General features: G+C 43.3%; 1 protein-coding gene across 4 annotated transcripts; it reads right to left on the reverse strand.

Moving 5' to 3' along the window:
- Nucleotides 1–6273: 6273 nt before the first annotated feature.
- Nucleotides 6274–25243, reverse strand: LOC119939920 (norrin cystine knot growth factor NDP). 4 transcript variants are annotated; one of them, XM_038759939.1, is made up of 4 exons: nt 24971–25243; nt 21733–21817; nt 13571–13943; nt 6274–9108 (listed from the first exon to the last, which is right to left on the reverse strand). In XM_038759939.1, the coding sequence occupies exons 3-4, from the start codon at nt 13742–13744 to the stop codon at nt 8881–8883; spliced, it is 402 nt and encodes a 133-aa protein (XP_038615867.1). In that variant the 5' UTR covers nt 13745–13943; nt 21733–21817; nt 24971–25243; the 3' UTR covers nt 6274–8880. The 4 variants fall into 4 exon arrangements, with proteins under 4 accessions (XP_038615867.1, XP_038615868.1, XP_038615869.1 ...); XM_038759940.1 differs by lacking the exon at nt 21733–21817; XM_038759941.1 differs by lacking the exons at nt 21733–21817; nt 24971–25243 and adding an exon at nt 16854–17482.
- Nucleotides 25244–27900: the final 2657 nt, after the last annotated feature.

Below are 27900 nucleotides of genomic sequence, written 5' to 3' on the forward strand. Positions count from 1 at the left end.
TATCAATGAAACATATTTACTGAGCACTTACTATGTGCAGAACACTTTACTAAGTGCTTGGGGGAGTACAATATAACAGAGCTGGTCACACATTCTCTGCCCATAATAGCTTACAGTCTAAAGGGGGAGACAGATATTAATATAAATTACAGATATGTACATAAGTACTGTTGGGCTGAGGAAGGGTTGAATAAAGGGTGCAGTGGGGTGGGGGAAGAGGAATTTAGGCTTTGTTGGGGAAGCTCTCATGGAGGAGATGTGCTTTTAATAAGGTTTTGCAGGTGGGGAGAGAGGTAGATGAAAGTATAAAAAAGTTAAGCCAGATTCTCACGGTCTTGTGATCAGGATCCTTGGAAGAAGGCCCATCTGAAGCTATAAAGAGGGACAAGATGATATTTTCACTCCAGGAAATCTGCAGTGACTTGATTCCTGGTTAACTCAGCCTTCCTCTTTCTTGGTACTGAATTCCAAATGAGAACTGAGAGTTTCTAGGATCTCAGTGTGTCTCTTTAGATGCTGTCTAGTGGTGCTACAGAGACAGTTCAAAGCAACTCCAAGCTGATGGTGTATGATGATAGCAATAATAATTTTGATACTTGTTAAACACTTACTAGGTACCAAGTGCTAGAGTAGACACAGGTCAGACACAGTCCCTGTCCCACCTGGGGCTCACAGTCTGAGGAGGGAGCCAGGTATTTTACCCCCATTTTACAGATGAAGAAATGGGCATGAAGAAGGTAAGTGATTTGTCCATGGTCATCAAGCAGACAAGTAGCAGAGCTGGGTTTAGAGCCCAGGTCCTTTTACTCCCAGGCCCACACTGCTTCTCTGATATTTTTTTAACCCCCCACATCCCTTTTATTAAAGGGATTCTCCTCAGAGAAAATCTTCTGCATTGCCTTTATGATTAAAGGCTGTTTCCATGTCTTGTAGTGGTCTTGAATCTAAAGAGCAAGAAGACAATTTAAACTAGACTATTTTTTAGGTTGCAGTTCTTATTTTGAACTTGAGATGAGTGAATTAGAGAAAAGGCATGACCTAATTGAAAGAGCAAGAGACCCTGTTTCAACTCCCCAGCTCTATATCTGGTCCAAGTGGTATTTGTTGTGTGCAGAGCACTGAACTAAGCACGTTGGAGAGTCCAGTACAACAGAGTAGGTAGACATGTTCCCTGAAGACCTGGAATAGTTGGTGCAGGCCATAAGGTGTAAGCTCCTTGAGGGCAAGGACCATGTGTATCATCTCTATTGTATTCTCCCACTTGCTTAGTATAGTGCTCTGCACAGTAAGTACTCCTGTATCACTGATTGAGCAATGGGGTCAGTGGGTTTGAAAAGCTCCTGTTTCAACTGATCCATTCTCACTAGGTGTGGGGAGGGTAGAGTCAAATGAACTGTTCTTAGTTCTCAACAGGCAGGGTGGCGTTAGCCAAGATCTCAGGCCAAACGATGTAGGAGTAGAAGGATAGATAGCTCTGGTTATTTGCATATTTGTGCTGTGTAATACTGCTCAAACATTTTACTGTGGCCAAGTAGATTGTAATGGTTGTTTCTTGCCCAGTATTGTATTTGTGGAACATTGTGTTCCAGGTTTTTTAGTCTGTGAAGTTGGGGAGAGAGAGCGTGTGTGTGGGTGTATGTGTGAGGATTAAGTAGATTAGTGTGATCCTGCCAGAAGGAGGGCTGGATTAGGTGACCTGTCCCAGCCCTAAAAATTCCTTGAGGGATAAGTATGAGCTCGTTCTTGGCCACATTTAGTATGAGCGTTGAAGGATACTGTAGCATTCCCTAAAGGCTATCTACCCAAGATTCCTACACTGCACTCAATCAGCTCTCCTCCTTCCCTGCCTCCTATCTTACCTCACTCATCTCCTTTTACAACCCAGCCCTCACACCTTGCTCCTCTAATGCCAACCTACTCACAGTCCCTTGATCTCGTCTAGCTCGTCGCTGACCCTCTGTCCAGGAACGCCTTCCTCCTTCATATCTGGCAGGCAAGCACTCTTCCCCACCTTCAAAGCTCTTCTGAAATCGTCTCTAAGAAGGCTACCCTGACTAAGCCTATATTTAACCTTATCCTCCCTGCCATTCTGCATCACCGATGCACCCACTCTTTGAGCACTTGATATTAACCACACTCACAGCAGTGTAGTGTTTACGAATATAGACTTACAAACTGTCATTTCTCCATCTGTAATTTATTTTGTCTGTTTCTCCCAGTAGACTGTTAGTTCCTTGTGGGAAGGGATTGTGTTTATCAGCTCTATTGTATTGTTCTAGTGTTCAGTTTGGGGTCTACAGAATAAATATTCTGTAAGTACCGCTAAATGATTAGTTTGGTGAAAATGTAATGTACTGGAATCAGAGGAAAACTGTCGGCTATTGTGTGTTTATTCCTGGCTGGGGTGTCTGCTGTGCAATAGTGTCCGTGGTCTTGACTGAGAGGTCAGCTGAAGATGCTGTGCCCAGGCATCTGATTTCCAGAAGCTATCTTGATGTGTTTCTGGATCCAAGAAATTCATCTCTTTTCACTAAGCAAGTGGACAGAGTGTGAGGGACTCCAAGTTGGCCCTCTAACCCACAAGAGACGAGTCTATGAGGATAATTTAGGCATTATTATTATTATTATGCTTAAGCACGTACTCAAGCATGGGAGAAGATAGAAGGTAATCAGGTAGGATACAGTTCCTGTCCCACATGGGGCTTACAATCTAAGTAAGAGGGCATAGGACTTAACACATAAGTAGCAGGCCAGGATTAGGTCTACTGTCTCCCAGGCCCGTGTTCTTTCCACTAGGCCATGCTGCTTCTCCACAGCATGGAACTGGCCCTTGGGATGGCCAAGGTTTCCAGAACTCCTGGAAGATCACCAATTTATCCAACAAGATCTGAGAGGAAACTAGTCAGAGCACAATATTTAGTCATGATTCCTCCCCTCATGGTTTGGTTCCAGGGGAAAGTTGATTGTGTCAGTTTCAGGAGCAGGCTCAGAGGTGGGGGCTAGGGGTATGGCCAGTTGTCAAAGCATTGAAGAGACACCAAACAGTTTAAATTTAATTTAGAAATGGATGATGGAGATGCTGTCAATCACATCTCATTCAGAGGAATTTCTGGCTATTCAGTACATCACTGCGAGATGAAGGAGTTTGATTTCCCCACCACCAGTTCAAATTTTGGGATTTAAAAAGACTTGCATCAATTTTCAAGGAAGTGGATAAATTTATAAATATGATTGAGGATGAAAATCCTAAAGGAGAGAGGAATTCAAAAGTGTGCAGGGATATGGTTTAAGTGGTATTTGTTAGGTGCTCAGAATCTTCCAAGCACTGTTCTGAACACTGGGGTAGATACAAGATGATCAGGTCAGACACAGTCCCTGTCCCAGATGGCATTATTAATCTATTCAGGTGAGAGAACAGGCATCTAGTCCCCATTTTATAGGTGAGGAAAGTGAAGCACAGAAGTCAAGCACTCAATATAGCGCTCTGCACAAATTAAGCTGTTCCATACTGTTGTTTAATACCTGATTTGCCCAATGTCACTGAGCAACCAAGTTGCAGAGCCCGAGTTCTCTGTCTCTCGGGCCTGTGCTCTTTCCACTAAGCTACACTCATTCCCGTGTTCAGAAAGTACCTGCAATGAGCGTGTTCATTGCTAATGGTGAATTTTCCAATGGGGCACTGCTTTCAGATTAAAGTGTTTTCCTTTACATTGCAAATCCAAAAAAAAGCATTTTATCATCCTTAAGCCTCATAACTAAGGCCTTTCTTGACTTTATTTATCCATGGGGATCTGTAGAGAAGCTATCAATTCATTTAAAGTGAGATCGACAAATGTAAAATCACCAGCAAGATTATTCATTACAAAGTGCAAATAGACCACCTCAGAACCATGCATTGGGGAAAACCTATTTTAGGCCATTTAAAAGTACATCTGCATATTAATTTGCAAAGCAATCTTGCCATTTTTACACATGCACTGTCTGCTGTGAAAGTGAAATAAATTCATCTTGCAAAAATGATTCAGAAGCATGAATGGGTATAAAATAAGTCTGACGCTACATAAGCCAATATGATGAATGAACCATTCAATTCAGCATTGTTCACATGCATTCCAAATTGTTCAGGCAAAGGAACAGGTCTATTTCCTGAATTTGATCAGTTCATTATGCTACTGAATATAAACTTAAAGCTCAAATTCTGATTCTGTGTATCCAAAGTCTGTTGAAGAATGACAAAAAATATTCCCTCTATAAAAACACATATATTTAATATATTAAAACAACTTCTCAATCTTAACTTTTTTTGGCTTGGTGTTGGCAATTTCATAGAGGACTCTAACATCCGTTATTGTATCTTGTATTTGTTCATTGCTTTCCAGAAAAAAAATTCACAAATATTCATTCACAAGGCAATTATCATCTTTCTATCGTGTGTTCTTATCATTCTGAACAGAAAGTTAATGTGCAATTGAATATGTGGCATTGAAAAGCAAGCATTTGAAACACCCCATTTCACATGTTAATTGGAGTGAGGCTTGGCTAACACCATGAAGTCTTCCTTCTCCAAATGTCATTTTGTATTGGTTTCAGCTTTATTTTTATGTGGATTTTCTAGGATATAGTTGGGGAGGATTTTTTTTAAACTTTATGGAATTGAGTCACATGTCAAACTTGATGGCTTTTAACAGACAACAAAGTAGTGCAAATAAAGCCATTCCAGAGAATTCTGGGACAGTAGATGCTAGCAGCCCATAGGCCTAAAGACCAAGTCAACTGAGCCACCCCTCTGGCAGTGGGGTTCGGTGACTATGGGGATCTAAAGCCCTGACTAAGGGGCTTCTCTCTAGACCCCAGAAGTTCAGCCTTTGCCTAGGATCCCCTCAAACCCATTGGAGTGCTCTCTGGTGCCTGCTCTGGATTGGATTTGTCCAGGATTCAGAACTTGCACATCATGGATGGGTATGAGCACTGGCTGTTCCAGAATTCACCTGGCTTCTATAGGGGTGAGAAGGGACAGCTGGAAGCCCATACTTGGCTTGCACACCCCAGATCTGAGGCATGTTCTTAAGCATAGGGATCATGAATTGTATTGGGATGTTCTAAGGTCACTCCAGTCCCCAGGGGCACTGGAAAATGGGGCGACCTACAAGCTATGCATGTCCTCCTCCACTGTTTATTCATGGGCAGGTACACATTTGGGAGACTTCTATGTAAGTACATAAAATGTATTTAATATGCTTCTGTCATTTAACACACAATCCAAATTGATTTCTGCCCTTGGGAGCTCAAATTTGTAAGAAATCAACAGACCCTAATGTAACCTTTCTAAAAAGAGCAGTGATAGATGGTTGAACAAGAGAACTCATAAAAGCATGTCATCATTTCAGTGTTAAGTCAAACTGCAATAGCTTTTCATGACTAATTTTCCCATTTTTAAAAGACTCCGCTAAAAGGCACAATTATCTGAAACTGTCCTCTGCCTTCTCCTATAATGAGTAAAGATTACATGTGATTTTCCAGTAACTGCTAGAGGATCATTAAATTTCCTTTTTGTTGTTGAAAATATTCATTGAGCTCCTTTAAGAACAATACCCCTCAAACTTTTTTCCACTCATACATGGGCTTTGGACTTCTCAGATCTTTTGAAACATTGGCTAAGGAAGACCAATTTGCAATTGTGGTGAAATGGCTTTCACAGCTGCTCGTAGACAATGTCCATTCCTAGTCTTCTTCCCTTCCTTCCAAGAACTTAGAAAGCCACTGGGAAGCAGCATGGCCTAGTGGATAGAGCATGGGCTTGGGAGGCAGAGGACTTGGGTGCTAATCCCGGCTCTGCCAGTTGTCTCTGCTGTGTGATCTTGGACAAGTCACTTAACTTCTCTGTGCCACAATTACCTCACCTGTAAAATGGGGATTGACTGGGAGCCCCATGTGGGACATGGACTGTGTCCAACCTGATTAGCATGTATCTGCCCTTGGGCTTGGTACAGTGTCTGACACAAAGTAAGTGCTTAACAAATATGATAAAAACACTGAGTTGGAATGAGGTCCCTGGAGAAATGGGGCACCCCTACGGTCAGGTGATCCTTATTAATTAATAATAATGGTATGAATACTTACTATGTACTAAGCACTGGAGTAGATACAAGCTAATCAAGTTGAACACAGCCCAGGTCCCACTTGAGCCTCATAGTCTTAATCCCCATGTTACAGATGAGGTAACTGAGGTCCGGAGAAGTTAAGTGACTTGCCTAAGAGGAGAAGAGTGGCAGAACCAGAATTAAAACCCAAGTCCTTCTGACTCCCAGGCCATGTTGCTTCTCACACTGCCTTCTGCTGGAGTCTTTTTAATGCCAACAGATAACCAAGAGAACAAATTAAACATTAACAAAAACAGCATGGATTTTTACCTCTTTCATTACTGCTTCCCATTCCAGTACAGGATTTAGAATGTTACTACACATTTCATTTTTAGGCTGATAATTTAATACATTCTTATTTCCATTTCTTTAATGTGTTATAGCAGTTAATTTTTTTCTAGAAAGACCATCATTAATATGACCCAATTGTATTTATTCATTCTTCCTCTCCCCTAAATCAGTGAGTATTAGACTCTGGAAGTGCCTAAAACTGTTTTTCTGCTTCAGGGAAAATCTGAATAGTTCTTCATTGCTAACAATATCCCACACTGGGTATTTTGTACTGTCTTTATCCCTCCCCCTGCCCTGTTTTGTTTTGTTTTTGCCCCGTCTCAGTTATCAGAGAGAGTAACTAGGGACCTGATAATCCTACTGAACCTAGGTTCCTCAAAGGACCATACTGAACTTCCCTTTACACTAAACTCTTGTCTCCATCCATTCATTGGAGAAAATGGAGACAGGAGGGAAATAGCCAATCAGAGAAGATTTCTTCTTCAATCCTTGATCTTTCCTTGCCTTGACGGCAAGAAGGATAGAGCTAAAGAGACCAATCCTGTCTCAATCTAAATCTAGTCTGTAACAAACTCTTTAGGTTAGAGACTCATCCAGCTTGCACTTAATTTTTCAAATTCATTTATGTGCTGTCAGTGCTAGTGTAACCTTTGGAATTTGGCCTGTCAGTCAAAAGGAATTTGCACTCTCCTGTTGAAGCTCAATTTGTCCTAGCTATTCTGAGCATTGTTATTGTTGATATTCCTAAGTAACATAACGAATCCCAATTTAGGCTCTGAAATAATTATTTTGGAGATTCCCTTTCCTTACTGGCTTCCCCACCCTCTGGTGGTGTGGATCTTTTGGCATTTGTCTGGAGGGGAATGACAAAATTCAGGGGGACTGCTCCCTGACTCTCATGACCTGAGAAACCAGGCGTCATCCCACACTGATGCCTTATTAGATCTGGGACATGGAGGAACAAAAGAGAGAGATTGAAAATCTTCCCATTAGATTTTGAATTCCTTGAGGGCAGAGATCGTGTCTCCTGTGCTTGGTACTGTGCCCTGCATGCAACAACTCCCTCTGATTTAAAACAAATCTTCAAAAACCAGAGAGGGCAAAGAAAGTTTGAAAAAAATGGTTTGGTAAAGATCTGGTTTTAATTTGAAACCTGGGATTGAGCAGATCTTGTGATGACTTTCTCTGGGTGGGGATAACAATGATCCTGAGGGTAAAAGACATACTGCAAGAAAGATGAGCAAGGCCTTTGTGATGGGTGAATCATGCCACCAAAATGCCTAGTTACAGAAAAATACACACAAACCTTGGATCATGCATGAAATTCTTTGATTTGCATGCACAAATACACTGACTTGGCCCTGCAACTAATTCCTACATCTTTCAGAGAGCACATAAGGTGCAGGCTTTTGAAATATTAATCTTTAGCATCAATTCCACTTAAAATGAAATCACTTGAAACTTTCTTCAGGCGGATGCCAAGTTGATGGAGCTTTTGACCATCCAAATGCATCATTCTACCTATAACGCTCAGCCCAGTTGACCTTAGGGATACGTCCTGGCTTGAGACCTTCCGGTATCTCACAAGAAATTCTCCTCAACAGTTTCCGTCTGTTTTTAATGTCGGTGGCACTGTTTAGAGACCTAGGAACTTGGTGATTTGGAAAGAAGCAACGTGCAACCATTACCAGCATCCAATCAAAACCATTACAATATGAAGAGGAAAATCCAATTAGTGTTTTGGCTTGTCTACTGTCAGAGACGTTCAGTCTCATTGCATCTCAATGCCCATTCATTGTTGTCAACACTTACTCCCGGACAGTTGAATCTTCCACTGTGTCTATATTTTGGGGCAGACATTTTTTTTTCTTTAAATTCTCTCCATCCAATTGTCTGCCTTTCTTCCCATACAGGGCACAACTGCCCAAATCCGAGCTCCACCTATTTCTGTACTGTCTTCCCACTGTCAATCGACAGTTCCAGAGTTGCCTCCATTTATTTTAGTGTCCACATCGCCCCTTCCTTTCCTCTTGCCACATGACTGAGAACTGTCTCTACAGGGACACGTTTGGACAGGGTCTTTTTAGCATTCTCCATCATCCTCACAGGCCGACACAGTCATCTACTTCTCTTTGGGAGCTCAAGAAGAGGAAGTCTGAACTTGAGGGGAGGCTGATGGGGGGAAAGTAGAAGACAACTCCCTGGCTTCTTTTTCTCATCAGTATTAAAAAGCTGGTGAGGCTTTAATCTTCAGGACCAGTGTAGACCAGAGCAACGGTTGTAGCTTCTTTATTCCCTTCCTCTCTCAAAGCTGGGCTGGTTTCAGGAGCCTTGGCAGGAGTAATCAAATGCTAATGGAATGCAGCAAGCTTCCGTCAATGTCCCAGGAATCCTGCATCCCCGGCTGCCATAACCAGTCTATCTTGCCCTGCCCATGGTGGGGCAGGTCTCAGGAACTGCACTGTTCACAGTGGCAGGAAAGGATGTAGCGGTAGGTGGCTGTGAGTCTCATGCCCCCCGAGCAGCGGAGCCTCAGGGCCTTCAGCTTGGAGGTCTGTGGCCGGCAGCAGTAGCAGGTGGAGCGGAAAGGCTGTTTGAGGACGGCGCTGAAGGAGACCAAAGGCTCTGAGCGGGATGACTGATTGCAGCGCCCCTCACAACGAGCCAACAGTACCATCTGAAAGGGTGGACAGAGAATGTTACTCTAGTCGGAAGCAAAATTCACACCCTGCACGGGATCCCCAAGACATCAGTCAGCCGTATTTATTGAGCACTTTCTGTGGGCAGAGCCCTACACTCAGTGTTTAGGAGAGGACAGTATAACAGACATATTCCCTTCCCACAAAGAGCGTACAGTCTAGAGGGGTGAAAAAGGCATGACAATATGCAGCACTAACCTAAGGTACCACTGCCATATTTTGACAGGGAAAGGGTAAGAGTTCTGCAAGGGAGTGGGCATAAAAAGAGAAGGGAAGTCGGGCAGGGGGACCCACAGGGAATGAAAGGGAGGCAGCAGAAAAGATGAAGGTTGGGCCCGGGAGGTAGGAGGAGAGAGGACTGTTAGTCAAGGGTCAGTAGTGTTTCCTCAGAATGATGTACTCTAGAGTGTCAGAGGCAGAAGAGATGTTGAGGAACAGAGTCAGTTAAATTTAGAAAGGGGTTCGCTTAATGGTGATCTTATAGAGGGTGGTCCCAATGGATGGAAATGGTAGGAAACCAGGTTGAAGAGGGACCTGAGGCAGTGGGTGAACGTTTCTGGTTTGTGGAGTTTGGGCAGGAGGGATGTGGGGAATAGCTGGATTCTGCAGTGGGGTCCAGAGAAAGGTATCCTAAAGGTACATGCCTATCCTAAAATGGATAGAGAGATATGGGTATGATTAAAGGGAATAGTAGGGGATAAGGCCATCAGATTGGATGGTTGCAGTTGAATGGGTGCAGATGTGTTTAGATGACATACTTTTAACTACTTTGGGCAACTTTGTGGACTTTCCTCTTTCTCTGGCCAAATGCTTAGCCTTAGGCAAAAATCAAGGCTCATTCATGGTGTATTTCTCTTTCAAATGTCTGGCCTAGAGAATTTCTAAATGGTGCGCTCTTTTTTTTTCTGTTTCAAAACTAATCACAAGAAAAGTGGAACTGGACAGTCTGAATTCTATGCCTTCCATCTGTTGGGACAAGGAGCTGTAAAAAGATTCTAATATCACTTCATCATTTTCATCAATTATCACTTCCATAGCTACAAGATTCAGGCTTCCAAATAGAAAATCTAAATACATGTATGTATTCTATGTATCTTCTCTAAACTTCCTCATCCTTAAGTACTGCCCATCAAACATGTTAAAGCCCCATAGAGACTGTCCAGTCCTTTGTATTAATTGCCCCAAGGTTTCATCTATAAAGGCTTAAAGTGCACTTTGGAAAAAGGTTTCTTGGGCAGAATCACTAGGTCTTGTCAATATTCAAAGCAGTCAGGAACATTCTGTCCTGAGCTGTTTTTTGTTGGCAGAAGAGATGCAATAAGATCTCATGGATTTTGTGTGTCTTTTCTCTTTTTTTTTATCTATTCCAAATTTCTATCATTATCTAAATCAGGATTTCTGGTGCTGAATAATAGGGCTTAGGTCCAGGATAGATCCTATACGATATCTCTTCCTATGTTATATTCGGGTTCTTACGAAAGAGATGGTTCAGATTTTCCCAGTGACTTTTTAGACTGGCATTTCTATATTCCTCCTCTTCTGAATCTTTTTGGGGTCCCTCTAGATTAGTTTGGGGAAGGCCAAAGAGCAGTTACTGATATGGTCTGTGCTGAATAGTTTATCCTTCTTCCTCTTCACCTCTCTGTCTAGATATAGTAATTGGGACTGGGAATCAAGAGACCTAGATTATATTCCCAGCTTTGCTACTGGCCTGCTGTGTGATCTTGACTGAATCACTTCACCTCTCTGGACCTCAGGTTCCTTATCTGAATAACAGGAATAAGATACCTGCTCTTCATCCTTTTTAAATCGTGAACCCCCTGTGAGACAGACTGTGTCTGATCTGACTGTCTGCCCAAGTTTTGAGCACAGTGCTTGGCACATAGTAAATCCCCAATAAATTCCAAGGGTGACTTCTCTCTAAATTTCCCTTCCTGAGTCTTGCTGTAGCAGTCCCCTCAGGCAATGTACTCTGCCTAGTCTGTTTGTGTAAGAAAGAAGGCTGTGAAGACAAGGAAAATGAAGGAAATTGCTAAAGCACTTTGGCTGTTTGCCTTTTCTGGGGTGATGAGAAACTAAATTACTAAATCTACCTCTAAGCTTGCTTTGTCTGGTCATTTTTGAGCCATAAAATTGCAAAAGAACCTTCTCATTTTATTTTTAATTTGCTCATTTCCTTAAAGCTCATGGTCCTGCAAAAATTCAAGCTTATAAATTCAGTCACTATTGAGTAAAAATGTCAAACTGTGCAAGTAGAAATAAGTTGAAGAGCTTTTTAGAGTGGAAAATGTATAACTTTCCCAAATCATATCTCAATAATGGACAAAGGGAATTGATGCCAATCTAACAAAAATCCTTTGAATTAAATGTGAGCATCAGAAGAAATGATAAATTAATAGCAAACTAATTTTAGGATTAATTCTGAGTGTCACAAACATTATTCATTAGCAATTTCTAGAGCATTGCTAAGGGATATTCCAAATATGCTTTAAAATCACCATTTTAAGAGCGCATCTTATCCCAGTATATCTGCAGAGAGCACTAATCATTTAATTCCTAGGATCAATCCAGCATAAGTGGCTGCTATTCATGGAATCCTAGATAATTTATCATCTCTATCCTGAGACAGAAAGACTCAGAGAAAACTATTTCCAAACTGAAAGTGAGAAGTGGTTCATGGATGTGAACTTTAAAGCTTTCACAAACATTTCAATTCCAATTCTGCCATTGATGTGACTGTTACCATAACAGCCTCTTGATATGCTTGTGCACATATAGCAGTTATAGGCTGGCTAAATATCCCATTATCCCCCAAATCTCAGGATTACTCTGGGGTCCTGTGGAATGGGACTGCAGCAAACCTGCCCACAGCGTTTATTATATATCTATCTATATCTCTATTTGTGTGTGTGTATAATAATAATAATAATAATGATGTTGGCATTTGTTAAGTGCTTACTATGTGCAAAGCACTGTTCTAAGTGCTGGGGGGGATACAAAGTGATCAGGTTGTCCCACGTGGGGTTTACAGTCTTAATCCCCATTTTACAGATGAGGTAACTGAGGCTCAGAGAAGTTAAGTGACTTGCCCAAGGTCACACAGCAGACATGTGGCGGAGCCGGGATTCGAACCCATGACCTCTGATTCCAAAGCCCGGGCTCTTTCCACTGAGCCACGGTATATTATATTTAAGTATTTACTATATATAGTATTTAAGTCCTTACTATGTTTTAAGCACTGTTCTAAGAACTAAAGTAGATACTAGTTAATCAGGTTGGACACAGTCCCTGTCCACTGGTGGCTCACGGACTAAGTAGGAGAGAGAACAGATATTGCATCTCCATTTTAGAGTTGAAGAAAGTGAGGCATAGAGAAGTGGCTTCTCTAAGAGCACACAGCAGGTAACAGGGTCAGGATTAGAACCCAGGTTCCCTGAACCCTAGACCCATGCTTTTTTTTCCAATAGGCCATGCTGTTTCTATTTCTGTGCTACTTTAAAGATTGTGCCCCTGTTCTTCCTCCTGTTCCCGATATTTTCAAGAAGCTCATGTTCATCTCCCCGTTAGATTGTAAACTCTTTGAGGACTGGGTACATATGCCTTTGAGAAGCAACATGGCCTATTAGAAAGAGCATGGGTCTGTGACTCAGAACCTGGGTTCCAATCCCGGCTCCGCCTCTTGCCTGCTGTGACCTTTGGCAAGACACTTAACTTCCCTGTGCCTCAGTTCCCTCATCTGCAAAATGGAGATTCAACACCTGTTATCCCTCCTACTCAGCCTTTGAGTCCTATGAGGGACAGGGACTGTGTCCGACCTGATTTTTATCTTATCTTGTTTTTACTGCAGTGCTTGGCACATGGTAAGGGCTTAACAAATACCATTATTTTCAATATTATAATTAATATTTCTGGTATACTTTCTCTAGCACTACACACTTGGTACTCCATAAGTAAAGGGCATGGCTTAGGTGTAAGGGCACAGACCTGGGTGCCTGAAGACCTTGGTTTTAATCCCAGCTTCATTCCTTACCTGCTGTGTGATCTTGTGCAAGTCGCTTACAACAGTGCTTTGCACATAGTAAGCGCTTAACAAATGTCATCATTATTATTTAACTTCTCTGTGCCTCATCTGCCAAATGGGAGTCCGATACCTGTTCTCCCTCCTACTTAGACTGTGAGCCTCTTGTGGGACCTGACTATCTTGTATTTAGCCTAGCTCTCCATACAGCGTTTGGCACAATAAAAACCACAATTATCATTAAAATGATGGAGCCAGTGAGCGGCTCACCTGGTAGCCAGCTTGTTCCTTCTCAAATCCCCAAGGAGCTATTTCGAGAACCATGAGTCTCCTGGCTCAGGAAAGGAAGAGAGATGCTGGAAACCTGTTGGGGGATAGCGCCCATGGTCGATCACAGGGATGGATCTTTAAGCAGCACCTACCTTGGAACTACACTTGTATAATGGATGGCTGATGGAATCAACATAGTGATGCCTCATGCATCGCCCAGGATCTGCTTCCGTCTGCACCGTCCTGTCCGTTTTGCTGTCTGTGTCTCCCATCATTGCCAGCAGGGAGAGCATAGGAATCGCTGCTGCTAGGACATGATTTCTCATCGTTGGAACAACTTCTCGGAAATTACAGCAGAGGGAGGCAGAGCATTAAAAAAATACCTTCAGATCTCAGGAACCCCCTTTCTTTCCCAGGAAAATGCAAACTCGAGTCGGAGCCTCCTTGGTCTCATTGTCCTGTGTAGGCTGGGGGTTTTATTTTCATGTGTCGGTCTTGTAATCCGTCACAATGTCTCCTGGACAGCTGGAAATAAAATGTAAATTACATTCCTGATTAACTTTGAGAAAGTAGCAGACACAAGTAATAAGGCACATAGGACTCCGGGTGGCCAAGAAACACTTAGGAACCAAAAGTCAGTTCTGAAGTAGTCACTTTTAATGGGATGGGGGAGGTTATCTCAAGGCATTTCTATTTTTTTTTTTTTTTTTTTTTACATTTAAGGGCCATCCCGTCATTAAACGATAGGTTTGTAATGTCTGGCTCCCATTAGGGTATTTCCCCTCATTGAGGTTTGCCATGTGTATTTTCAACACAGAAGGGTATGATGATTAAAGGGAAGCACATGTTGACTTTAATTGCCAGAATGCATGTTCCAAGGGATGAAAATAATTTGCCCTCCTCGTTAAAGATGGACTCCCTGGCCTTGGCCCCAAATGAGAATGAGTTGGGTGGTCACATCCTTATTTCCAAGAGCCTCTCTATCCAAGTTACTCCCTAAGCCATCACTGAAGGCTTCTGACCCCAGAATGGTAAGGGGTCAGAATTAATGAGCAGAGGGGGTGTCCCAAGAGGAAGCTTGCACAGTGCTTGTCCATTCTGTATCTGGCTGCCAATAATGCTGAATTTCCATTTGGCCTTTACCCACTCTCTGAGCCCAACTTGTAAAGCTCATTATATTATTGGCCCTGAGCAATTCTAGCCCTGCTGATTAGGAAGCACACCTGAAATATGTAGCATTACTCCTCTTGTTCCAGAACACCTTAAGTTTAATGGAAATACATTTGGTATTTACACACCAAGTCCCACACCAGCAGTTTCCCTGTGTTTTGAGCATTCGCTGTAATCTGGAATGCCAGAGGGTCCGTGGTGTATAGGCTCACTATTGACATGATCTGAAATTCAGTAGTAGCAAGGAAAATGAGGTAGAAATGACTCTAAACATCAGTGCCGTAAGCGGTTGCAATGCCTGTGCTGTTACCACTACTTAGAAAGACTAGATTTTCTTGGAAATTCTGGTTTTTATTATTAGAACTTGCAGTGATGTTATGTTTAAAAGTAAAGAGCAGAGAGTGTACATTATTAATAATTGTGGTGCTTCTTAAGGGCTTATTATGTGCCAAGCACTGGGGTAAATACAGGATAATCAGGTCAGACACAGTCCCGGTCTAATATGGGGCTCACAGTCTAAATAGAGGGCAAATAGATATTTAATGCAGCAAGGGTGTTGGTTTTCTGCACACCTAGAGGAGCAGCACAAGCCCAGGAGTCAGAGGACCTGGATTTTAATCCTGGCTCTACCACTTGCTTGCTGGGTGACCTTGAGTGAGTCCTTAATTTTCCATATGCCCCAGTTTCCCTCATCTGTGAAATGGGAATTCAATACCTGTCCTCCCTCCTACTTAGTCTAACAGTGCCTGTCCCACCTGGAGTTCACCGTCTAAGTCTAGCATTTGCGCTCACATTCTCTCTCTCTCTGTCTCTTGCCCTTGCTGTCTTTCTATCTTTTTTTTTTAATTCCCTCTTCTGAGGCAGCATCATTAAGCCTGGATGGAGCCATGATTAATATTGGGGGTCCTAATGGATGTCTTCCACTACAACAGTGTCCACACACTTCACTCCTCAACACCATCCTCTTGTTGTGCCTCCCACTCATTGCTCTCACCATCCACCTCTCCTTCATGTCCTCCCTTCTGCTTGGAACTCATTCCCTCTGATGATGCAGACTAATGCTTTCCCCATCTTCAAAGCACTTCTGAAATTATGTTTCCTCAGGAAAGCCTTCATTAACTAATCTCTCATTTTCCAACCCTATTTCCCCACCAATGGACCTGAGTCCTCACCCCATAAGCACTTAGTAGCTCACCCCACCCCTCTCCTGCTAGATTGTAAGCTTCTCAATGATAGGAATCCTGTCTTCTAACTTTATTTTACTCTCCCAACTGCTTGATATAGTGCTCCATACACAGTGAGCACTTAATACTGTTGGTTGGGCAGTAATACTGAAGAGAGTCTCCTGGCCAAAACTGACTTTCTGCTACCCTCTCACACCCCTTACTTCTAGCTGTGTACCTCTGCATTGAGAGTCTCTCCAAGAAATATCTAAAACTATTTTTATCCTTGAACAGTGGCCATGATGGAGATGCTGTCAAGACTTTGGTGGCTACCCCACAGAAACAGCATGACCTAATGGCTAGAGCACAGACCTGGGTTCTAATCCCAGCCCTTCCACTTATCTGCTGTAACCTAGGGCAACTCAACTTCTCCGGGCCTTGGTTACCTCATCTGTAAAATGGGGATTAAGACTGTGAGCCCCATGTGGGACATGGATTGTGTCCAACCTGATTAGCTTGTGTCTACCCCAGAGCTTAATAGAATGCCTGGCACATAGTAAAGGCTTAACAAATACCATTAAAAAAATAAATAAAATAACCCACCACTGTTAGGAGACTTCTTGGACAGCATAGCCTGTGCTTGTTTATCTGGCCCTGTGAACAGTAACACCCCCATTTCTGTTATGTGGAGCTGTATTGTTTATGTCCAACTGTGCTGAACAGAATACCTCTATTGTATTTCCACTTTAGGACCTACAGAAGTGAAAGTCTTGATCAATTGTATAAAAAAATACGGTACAGCTAGGCATAGTGAGCACTGAGCCAGAGCTGGACAACACCTGGACATCTTCATCACTCTTAAGGTACGCACCTTCTTTGACAATCAGAAGTCGGCAACATTGGGTTCGATGTTTGAACTGTCAGTAAGAACAGGCTTTCAGAAAGCCATTGGAATATTTTTTCCCCCAGGTGATGGACAAGGGTGTGCAAAACGGCAAGTTCATATATCAGTAGAATTTTGGAGTCGGGTTTTCATATTTAATGTTGCATTAGAACAGTTAATTTTAAATGTTGTTTTAAAACAAGGACTGGACAAACTTACTGTAGAGTCAGGCTGGCTTATTATCTGTGGCATTTGACTTTCAAGAGGAGGATGTTAAACTGAGTGGAGAAAGGTGCTGTGATTTCTAGGCAGATCTACTATTTGTTTCACTGCCTGTGAGTTGTGGGGTGGATGGGGGAGAAAGGGGAGGTGATGAAAAGACCAGGCTGTTGTGAGATGGGATCAACAGTCCCCTTTCACTGTGGCTGCCTGGAGAGCCTGTCCTTTGGAGCAAGGCAGCAGTTGCAGTCTACTGTGTCCGTTATTGTCGGCGGCTTCACGTTGCGTAGCTCAGCCTCATCTTCGCTCTCATCCAAGGTGTTGTCCGTTTGGGATTAATGTTGAAGACTTCCATTGGGTGGAACTACATGCTGTGCACAACTCCCGGTTCTGTTTACAGATGGCATATCCTCTGCCTCAGAGGTGACATTTTATTTCTCCTTCAAGACATCTGCTCGCCTAGAGCAGACCCTATCTGTCTGGGTCGCCAGGCCGGGAAGCACTAGTCAATTTGCACTTTTGATTAAAGCAGTAGGGAATTTCAGGGGAAATCAGAATCCTAATATGTTTTCACATGTCTTCCCTTCCTCATCCAGCACTGAACTAAGACAACATATAAACTAAGACAAAAATGTATTTTCCCGAGTGCCTTTCTTTTCCTTTTTGAACTCCTCTGCAATTTAAGAATGATTTAGTTTTCCATCATAGGGAAGGAATGACTTAAAGGTGTGCAATGAGAAGGCAGAAGAGAAGGACCATTATTATCTTAAATAATCCTGGATTTCAGCTACCTGGAGGGAAGGCATCATACTGGACACCCAGCAAGGTGGCCACCCGTGACCCTCACAGATGGCATAGGGGACGGAGCACAGGCTTGGGAGTCAGAAGGACATGGGTTCTAATTCCAGCTCCTCCACTTGTCCGCTGTATGACTTTGGTCAAGTCACTTCCCTGTGCCTCAGTTCCCTCATCTGTAAAATGGAGATTAAGACTGTGAGCCCCATCGGGATAGGGGCTGTGTCCAAACTGACTTCCTTGTATCCACCTCAGTGCCTTGCCCATAGTAAGCACTTAACAGATAATTCCCCAGTTATTACTGTTAGATGCCAGAGAAGGAGCCGCTCGCCACTGCATATTCAACAGATGTGGCACCAGTCGTAACTCGAGATCGAATAAGTCATTTGGCAGAAGTCCATTTTGGGGTGTTGGAGGGGGTCACTGGAACCTCAGGATTCAGTGTGATGGACTCCTGCTCTGCCATCAGGCCTCTGCATTCCCTGCCCTGGGAACGTGGGCGGTGTTTCCTGGCCACGGAGCTTAGCGGTGCCAGCCCAGGAGGAGGGAGGCTAGGCCTTGAAACAAAAATATCAGACCCTGAGGCACGTGGAGCACTGTCCCTGACGGACACCCCGTGTGGCCATGTTACACTCCTGGTTGGCACCTGCCTTTTACCATGGGGAAGGGGATAATTAATCATAATAATAAGTAATGGTAAAGAGGAGGAATGAGGAGGGGACATGTCATTTTTATTGGCAGATGGGAAAATTTTGGGTTTCTTCAAAAGCTGCATAGTCTAGCGGAAAGAGCCTGGGGCTCAGAGTCAGAGGACATGGGTTTGAATCCCTGCTCAGCCACTTGCCTAATGTGTGGGCTTGGGCAAGATACTTAGCTTCTCTGTGCCTCAGATTCCTCATCTGTAAAATGGGGGTTCACCACTTGTTCTCCCTCCCACCTAGACTGTGAGTCCCATGTGGGACAGGAACTTTGCCCAACCTGATTATCTCCATCATTATGACTCTTACTTTTGTAAAGGACCATTGCTTAGGTGTATGTAGGCTGATTTTTACATGATGGAAAAAAAAAAGCTGCACAAGAGGATTTAGGGCTGTGGAAATCCCGAGTCTCAAGAGACTATAGATCTCGGTTGAGACTCTGGAAAGAGACACAAAGAGTATTTCTTCATGCTGACACTAGGTAGATATCCTAAAACCATGGATCCTGGTCTCCACAAACTTAATAATTCTGGAGTATGGGGAAAAAGAGAGAGAGGCAGACTCGCCTGGCCAATCCCAACACAGCAATCCAGAATCCCAGGTAAAGTGTCTCAGTAGGGTCGTGACCTTACTGAAGAAAGGCTTAGAAAGTAATTGTCCTACAGGATCCCAAACCCACAGGATCTCGACCCCATTCTTTTTCTTGACAAGAGCCTAGCAAAGAAGAGAAAGGTCAAAGCCCGGGGGGGGGGGGGGTGGGGGGTGGGGGGGGGGGGAAGCATGTGGAAGAGAATTATGTTTAATGTTCCATTAGTGGCTTTTTCAATGCTTTCAGCTACAGAACTACAATTTCAGTGAAGTAGGGACCTCCATTTAGCAGACTTCCTTAATAGCCACAGAGTTCAAACTTTCAATGGGAATTGCCCGGGATGGGGAAAAGTTAATCTTACAGGATTTCAGATTGGGCACCTTTATGCTGAATTCAGAAGGGAATTCTGAGAGTGGGTGATAGGTAACTTCTGTGGATTAGCACCAAGTAAGCCACCCAGGGTTTTGTGTGGGTTTTTTCAGTTGCGGAGCTGTGTGTTGGAAATTTCCAATTGGCAACATCTTTTTGAAACAGTTGGGGAGGACCTCACCAAAGAGTTACACAACCTTCCATTTGAAACATGGATGAATTAATGAACTATCTTAGTCCTTCCATGCACAGTTGAATTATCTGCTAATCCACAAGCTTAAGGGATCAGTAAACCCAGTTCCACCTGAAAATATTGATGCAAACATACTGACATCAAAGGATAGGGCCTAAATAAGTTGCACAGTGTTTACTGGATTGGAAAGGTGCTTCCTGCTATTATTAATAAGCCATCAGTTTTTATGCTGCTAGTTTACATTGTCCAATTGATGATATAATAATAACTGTGGTATTTGTATGTGCTCAGTGCTGGGGTAGAAAACAAAGCAGTCAGTTTAGACATAGTCCCAGTCCCACCCGGCTCACAGACCAAGGGGGAAAAACAGGTATTTAATCCCCATTTAACAGATGAGGAAATTGAGCCCCAGAGAACTTAAGTGACTTGCCAAGGGTCACAGAGCAGGAAGTGATGGAGTCAGGACTAGAACCCAGATCTTCTGACTGCCTAGCTTCGGCTCTTTCCATCATCAACTCACAGGGAATGGTTGAAGTATATATAAATGCAGAAAGAGACCCAGTGGCCCCCCTTTGCTTCTGCCTCCCAGAGGGCTCTCTCCCACCCATGTGTTCAGGTAAACCGTTTCCTTCCCCACCATGCTAGGGCTATTTTGAGGCCAGCTGAGAAGCAGTGTTGCCTGGTGGAAAGAGCACAGTCCTGGGAGTCTGGGAACCTGGTTTCTAATCCCAGCTCTGCCAGTTACTTGCTGTCTAATCTTGGGCAAATCACTTAATTTCTCTGTGCCTCAGTTCCTTTGCAGAATGGGGCACTGATACCTGTCCTCCCTCCTGCTTAGACTTGAGCCCCATGTGGGACCTGATTGTTTTGTATCTATCCCAGTGCTTAGTACAGTGTTGGGCACAAAGGAAGTGCTTAACAAATACCTGATTTATTATTGCTGTTTATTATTATCAGAGACAAAAGCAGAGGATCTGGGGTACTTTCATAGTGGCTGATATGCCCCTTCTTCCTCACCAGCTGTTATAGTAATAATAACTATGGTATTTGTTAAGCACTTACTATGTGCCAGGCACTGTACTAGGTGCTGGGGTGGATACAAGCAAATCGGGTTGGACACGGTCCCTTTCTCCATGTGGGGCTCACAATCTCAATCCCCATTTTACAGGTAAGGTAACTGAGGCCCAGAGAAGTGAAGCAACTTGCCCAGAGTCAGACAGCAGACAAGTGGTACTGCCAGAATTAGAACCCATGACCTTCTGACTCTCAGGCCCATCCTGTATCCACTACACAATGCTGCTTCAACTGCCCCAGTTGGTGCCATGATTCAAGCTGCCCTGCTAAAGTCGGGCCACTCTACTGGGGCAATTATATTAAATTTCCCCATTCATTGGATTTCCCAAAGCAACCTCCTCGTTCTAATCAAATACTTCTTCCAGGGTATGATGTTGGTATCCAAAGTAGATGTGCCAGAACTGGCACCCTAAGCCCTTCTAGCCCCCTGCCCCAATACCCACTGGGCCAAAGACTCAGAAGTGTCGATGTGGACTGGGGTGGATCATTCTCGCCACTCCCAATCCCCACAAGCCTCATTGAGAGCCGCTGGCCAGGGAAATCAACTCTGCAGCAAAATCTTTCCAACTATGAATGTGGATCTAGGAAAACTCATTTTTAAAAGGAAAGCTCTAGCTATTCCCCACCTTCTATTTGGATTGGAGCTAGGCAGTAGGTGGAATGCCTCTCATTAATAATAATGGTTCTTCTTAAATGCTTACTACATGCCAAGCACTGTTCTAAGCTCCAGGGGAGATACAAGTTAATCGGGTTGGACACAGTCCCTGTCCCACATTAAGTTCACACTCTTAATCCCCATTTTTTAGAGATGAGGTAACTGAGGCACAGAGAAGTGAAGTGACTTGTCCAAGGTCACACAGCAGACAGGTGGAGGAGCCAGGATTAGAATCCAGGTCTTCTGACTCCCGGGCCTGTGCTCTTTCCACTAAGCCACACTGCTTCTCCATAAGGCAAGGGGTTCATAGGGGGATTGTACCCACAACCTTGGTGTTATTAGCACCAAGCTCTAACCACCTGAAAGGGGGCATGGAGAGGAGGAAAGGGCTCCTGTAACTTGAATGCAGGGTGGCAGTGCCAACACTAACCAGATTCCTTTCTGAATTGGCTTATGTAAAAGAAGGAAGGATTATGTAGCCTGCCAGCTGTTCAAAAGCTTACAACCTTGCCTTGATTGTTCTGTGAAGTTGGAGAGGTGGAGCATCAGAGAGATTCCATTCATGCCACCGCTGAGAAACTTTAATGTGTTCTGCAATGACATACATAAAAAGGAAATAACAGCTGATCCTAGACAGGCCTCCAGACAACAGGGTTCTTCGCCACCTACCCCAAATCCCCGCCACCCCACCACCCCTCAGGGAGGAGATAAGAGATTGGTGGGGAAATGGGGTGTTATGGAAATGGGCTAACTGGGCCCCTCTATTTCACCTTTCATCACAGGGGAGAGTACGGGCTGGGGATCCAGTGGGTCGGGCATCCAATCACTTTGTCATCCCAGGATCGGTTCCTGTACTAGCATTTTGGGGAAGTTCCTAGTATTCCTGGGGCTCCTGGTGATCGGGGAGGGGTCATAGAGCTGGGGAGAGGGGTAAATGGGAAGCGGTCCTTGGAGAAAAGTGGTCACCTCTCCTTTCCCAAATCTCAGAAACCTCAGCAGTTCAAGGACCCTACCAGAATTGTTGCTGTTGCAGAGTGTCGGAGCAAAGGTGCCAACTCTGTGGAGATGAGTAGTTGTCAGATTCTGCCCCACTTGTGGAGTCAGTTCAAATGCCCCCCATCAACCAATCAATCTATCATATTTATTGAATACTATTTATTCATTCATTCAATCGTATTTATTGAGCACTTACTGTGTGCAGAGCACTGTACTAAGTGCTTGGGAAGTACAAGTTTGCAACATATGGAGATGGTCCGTACCCAGCAGCGCTCAGCAGAGCACTGCATATGTATATATACTATATGCAGAGCACTGTACTAAATGCTTGGGAGAGCACAGTACAACAGAGTTGGTAGACATGTTCCCTGCCCATAAGGAGCTTAGAGTATGAAGGGAGACGGACATTAAAATAAATTACGGATATGTACATCAGTGCTTTGGGGCCAGGGTGGGGTGAATATCACCCATTGAGGTGATTTGAGAGTAACTCTGCATTTCCTCTGTTAGGATGTAAGCTGCTTGTGGAAAGGGAACCTGCCACTTCTTTGTGTTACTTTCCCAAGCACTTAATAAGCACCCAGTAGGTGCTCAATAAATACTTACCACTACTGCTGCTGCTGCTATACGAAGTTTAACTGCTAGCAGTTACTTTGTCCAGCGAAATTTGTATTCTTTTCCAGGACAAAAGCAAGGAATGAGTGATCATCATCAAGAGCATTTATTGAGCACTTACTAAGTGCAGAACACTGTACTAAGCACTTGGGAGAATACAACAGAGTTAACAGATACACTACCTGCCCACAATGAGCTTACGGTATAGAGGGAAAGCAGCAGAAGTGTAAAAATGTTTCCCTTGCCCTGCTTGATCCTTGGCACTGACTTTTGAAACCTGAATTTCATTCCAGTGAAATACTGGGTATAGGAGCATAATTGCTGTTACCCAGTACACTAATATGGAGATTAGCCATTGCCAACTCTCCCCTTACCTGTGTGTCATATGTGATTAAAACGAAGTGGTACAAAATAGAGAACTAAGTGTTCTAGCACCATAAAATAATGACCTGAATAATGAGTTCATAAATTTAATTCCTGTTGGCTGAAGGCTCTAGCTGTGTTATTATCCCCAAAATTCATTATAAAATTTTATAACCAAATCCATTTGATTTCTTCCATGGTCCTCCTTAAACCTGGTCTATCCCAAAGCTAGTCTACTAAAGTATCTACATCAAAAGCAAAATTTGCATTTCAACCTAGTTGTATGGAAAGTTATTAAAGAGAATTAAGATTTAAAAAAACCCTGTAAAGCAGGTGGTACTCTCCTATACTGTAAGGTAGTAGACCGGACTCTCAAACAGCCATTTAGCCATCTCAGGCAGCATGTTTCAGAGAGTAACATGTCAGGGAGCAATGCTGAACTGAAGGAAATCAGGTTGATTCCCTTGAAAAACCTTGTCCCGATTTCTAAGTGAACACTTCAGGGATAGCATTCAGTTTCCACTGAACCTCAGAAGCAAAACTTATCCCCCCCTCGGTTGCAATTCAAATATAATATTCTTTGAAATTAAAAATAAAAGTAGGCATTTTCAAGCATTCACATCTATTTTTAATTATGAACTATTGGAATTTCTTGGCTTCAGTCTTCCAGAATTCTTTTATTCATCTGAAGGTTAGCAGATATAGGAATCTGTCATCTTTACTAAAGTTCTATTTGGATTTTATCCTTTACAATGAACTCCAGTTATACTGCTCTCTGACATATTAGCATTCTGCTCACAGTCAAGCTCTTCTTTTTCCCCAAACAAGAAAACAGTTTTGCTCGTGCCTCTTAGAGAGATATTCCACTCAGAGCTTTATTCCGGAAAACAACGATGCCAAGATATTGAAGGAAACAAATTCCTTAGAGAGAATTTGAAGGTTCTTTCACATAGATACAGCCATGGGTTCAGGAACTGATTCATCCTCCTTTCACATTTACTCTTTGGACTTCCACACTGTGTGACTGGTTGTGCCAAAGGGGTAAGCTGCCTACTAAATTTAACCCTCTGTGAATCAGCCAAGACAACCACTGTGGATTTCCTGAGTCTTTAGCCAAAGTCTTATCTTAAGTCCCTCTTAATCTATAACCAATGGTGTTCAGATCATGGCCAGTGTTCCCAGAAGTTAAGATTAATCCACTGGGCAAATTAAAAGTACTTCTAGAAATAAACATGGCCTGTTGTGTTTCAGATGATTCTAGGCACTCCGGCAAATAACTGGCAAGAAGGCAGCAGCTTACGTTAGTAGTAATAAAAGTAAACAATTCTTTACAAAACTAGGAGACTTGCCTACATCAATAGAACTCCCATTCTAGCAGGAAAAAGACAGTGCAGAAAATAACTGAGGTTCTTTCTCTGAATTCTTGCTGGAGGAGCAGTATTGTTTATTCCCTTTCACATGATTGATTATAAAATTCCAGGTAAAAACACAAGGGGAGGGAGCCAAAAATGAAAGATAAGGTCCCTGCGATCCCGAGCTCTAGGACACAGCTTGGCACTGATCTGGTGTAGGCTTCCAAAGACATGTAATTTCAAAATATTAAAATAACGATAAGATGCAAAGAATTTTAATCCAAGGTTTTTCTAAAGTGATACAAATTAAATTAGACCGTGGTACTTAGCATGCCTCTAACTGAAAGAATGATCAAATGCTCCATTTGAAAAGAGAAATAGCCTCAGAAAAGCAGTAAGCTCTTATTTTATTGCTTACCTTGGGGAGAATACGGTGCTTCTTTCTTCTTGGACTTTTCTGAGAGCTTGAAAGAGGTCCCGTTACTTCCAAATGCTTTTGTTCTTCTGTCCCTCTGTCACATGGCTTGCCTTTTATATTTGCAACACACAAAAAAGTTAGAGCTGTTGTTTAAGTCACACACACACACACACACACACACACACACACTCACTCACTCACTCACTGGCACTGAGAGAGAGAGAATGTCAAATGGAAAAGTGCCATTGCAGTCATATATCAATCAGGCTAGTGGCGGCAGCAGCTCACTGGCAAATAGAAATTCCACCGAAATGTGAAGCTGTTGTTATCTGAGAAATCACCAAACACTACCCACCACCCCAGTGCCGTCCCCAGAGACCCCCTAAGCACAACTCCAGAAAATAAGAATAAATGCATCTCTTAAAACAACATGCTGTAAAAGAGAGGCTGTTGGAGTGTAATAAGCAGTGGAGGGAGTGGTCTGAATTGAATTCCCTTGCAAACGTGTGACTGCAAGAAAGATGTTCATTCTCAGATGAGTAAAATAGGATTGTCACTTGAGCAGGAAAAAAAAGTTAAGGGTCATTTAACCTTTCATTGTCTGAATGTATTAATATTGGAGTTTGAAGAAACATCTGAAAAGTAATAGAAATTAGGGGTTAATTGTAGTTTTTATCATGGGCTGAGGCTTTTTTTAGAGCTGTCAAGCAAGGCAGTTAATTTGTTCAGCCATATTCCCCCATTTTGTTGCCTTTCCTTATCTGAGGTTTCATTTGAGCAAACGGATGGATAGGATTCAAAATAAAGTTATTTGATAACAGCTGTTGCACAACAACTATTTATCATTTATTAGCAATCATTAATGTTTTTTAAAAAAGCCCTGAATCATTCCTTTGTTCCTATCTTTTATCTCAGAAATGGAGAGAAACAGCTCCAAACTACCGCTAATCAGAAGCCCTGACTAGACAGACAGTCCTAGGTTCAAAGAGATTAATGGAACTGGCCCTTGATGGATTATATTATTGGCTAAATGTCTTACGAGCTATAAGATCAAAAGGCAGATGGAAATTGCACCTTAAAAATAGAATAATCTAAAAGGTGGGGGGAGGCTTGTAGCTGAGTAAGCATCACGGAAACAGAAAGGAATATATTCTTTGGATCAATTGGAGAATTACATTTGGCTGGAGAATAAACTAATTGGGCCAGCTCAGAATTTGGTTTGGGTCCACATTTTCACTTGTTATATTAAAAAACGGAGTTTCTCTCTCCCGCTCAGACCATCTTCCCTGTCAGTCCACCTCCCCTGCAGAAGGATGGAGGGGTGGGAAAGGAGAGAAGCAGTTCAGTTTGGGGATTTTCCAGGTCTGAGGGGTTGGGGGGTATCAGTCCTCAAGCGATTTCCTGTTAATGCAAATTGATTGAGAGGAAAAAATCAGGGACTCCATCCCAGATGCCACCCCCTCCCCCCCCCCCGACCCCACCTCCATTCCTCCAATTGGTCAGTGGTCTATGGAGAATCCTGCCATCTGCCACCTCTTTCTAGACAGAGGCTTGTGTTCTTCCCAACTAGGCCCCAGGCTCTCTGTCTCTCAGCTTGTCAAGGGGAGGACTGGCTGTATTTTTCCAAACCTGTCGTCACTCTTTAAACAGGCAACCGGCCTTTGGCTTTTATTTTTGTTCCTCTCTGCAGGAAAAGGGGTGGGTGGGGAGGAGGAGGTGGAGTCACACACACTACCGTGGTTCGCTTTGAGGGGGAAAGGGTGAGGGAGATGAAATTCATCTAGTACTTGAACCAAGTCCTCCAAGTGAGAGCAAATGGGCCCATGACAAACCCAGCCCCAGATCAGGAAACCTTAAATGAAGCATCTACAGTGATTCCTCAACAAATTCCATTTGCTTAAGTTCCCCAAAAGTGGTCAAAAAAATCTAGGTTGACAGAGATGCACCAGTCCCTGGATCAGGTGTGGTTACTTGGCAGCTTCCTCCTCCGCGTTCCTCTTGATGTAACCATCTCCCTTTCCCCTCTCCCCCTGCCCCCAAGAAGGACCACCAAGGTGGATGAGGGCTATTGGAGCAGGCTGCCCCCCCCCTCCACTCAACTGTTTCAGAGGGGCTTCTCATAGGGACACAGATGGATGGGGAGGAGCCTTGGCAACAACAACGAGGCTAAAACGATCCCCGTGGGCCACCTGGAGAGGGCTGCAGTTTGGGTCATGGAGGGAGCCCATCTGCTGAATCGGAGGAGTTTACACCATGCAGTAACACCTCTCTCCCTCTCCTCTGGGAGCAGATGGGGAGAGCAGAGGGCTGATAACACAACATCCGTAATTCCAGCAGGCTAGGCCTTCTCAGAGAGAGACAGAGATAGAGAGAAAATGAGAGAATTTCAGTTTTACCACCTAAATTCCTTTCAACCTTCCAAAGTATCCGACCCCCACCATGGCCATTTTGTCCACTCCTTTCTGTGTTTGTTCATTCTCTCTCTCTCTCTCTCTTGTTATGACTAAAATGGGACACAAAATTCAAATATAAGTACACTCATTTCTTCTATAACCTGTATATTTATCTGTTCCAAAGCTGTTCACATGCACACTGACGGGCTTTGCACGCTGTTGGAGTTTCTAGCTAGAAAGCCTAGTGAACTTACAAAATAGTAGAAAGAGTCAGTCAGGGGCATTTATTGAATGCTTACTTTGTGCAAAGCACTGTACAAAGCGGTTGGGAGAGTACAGTACAACAGATTTGGTAGATATGATTCCTGCCAATAAGGAGCTCACAGTCTAAAGAGCGAGACAGACATTACTATAAATTCTGGATAGGTACTTAAGTGCTGTGAGGCTAAGGGTGCAGTGAATATCAAGTGTTTAAAAAGTACGGAAAGAATAGTGTTGCTTGAGTTTCTATTGTATGAAGAGCACTGTACTAGGATC

Source organism: Tachyglossus aculeatus, chromosome 18 (genome assembly GCF_015852505.1).
Source record: "Tachyglossus aculeatus isolate mTacAcu1 chromosome 18, mTacAcu1.pri, whole genome shotgun sequence".
NCBI classification, from domain to species: Eukaryota; Metazoa; Chordata; class Mammalia; order Monotremata; family Tachyglossidae; genus Tachyglossus; species Tachyglossus aculeatus.

What these genes read in the sequence shown, in the direction of transcription:
- LOC119939920 (XM_038759940.1), bottom strand. Translation starts at nt 13,744, where the DNA reads ATGAGAAATCATGTCCTAGCAGCAGCGATTCCTATGCTCTCCCTGCTG. An exon ending in TATACAAGTGTAGTTCCAAG is followed by an intron (nt 9,109 to 13,570) that starts GTAGGTGCTGCT and finishes CCACCCTTTCAG; the next exon opens with ATGGTACTGTTGGCTCGTTG.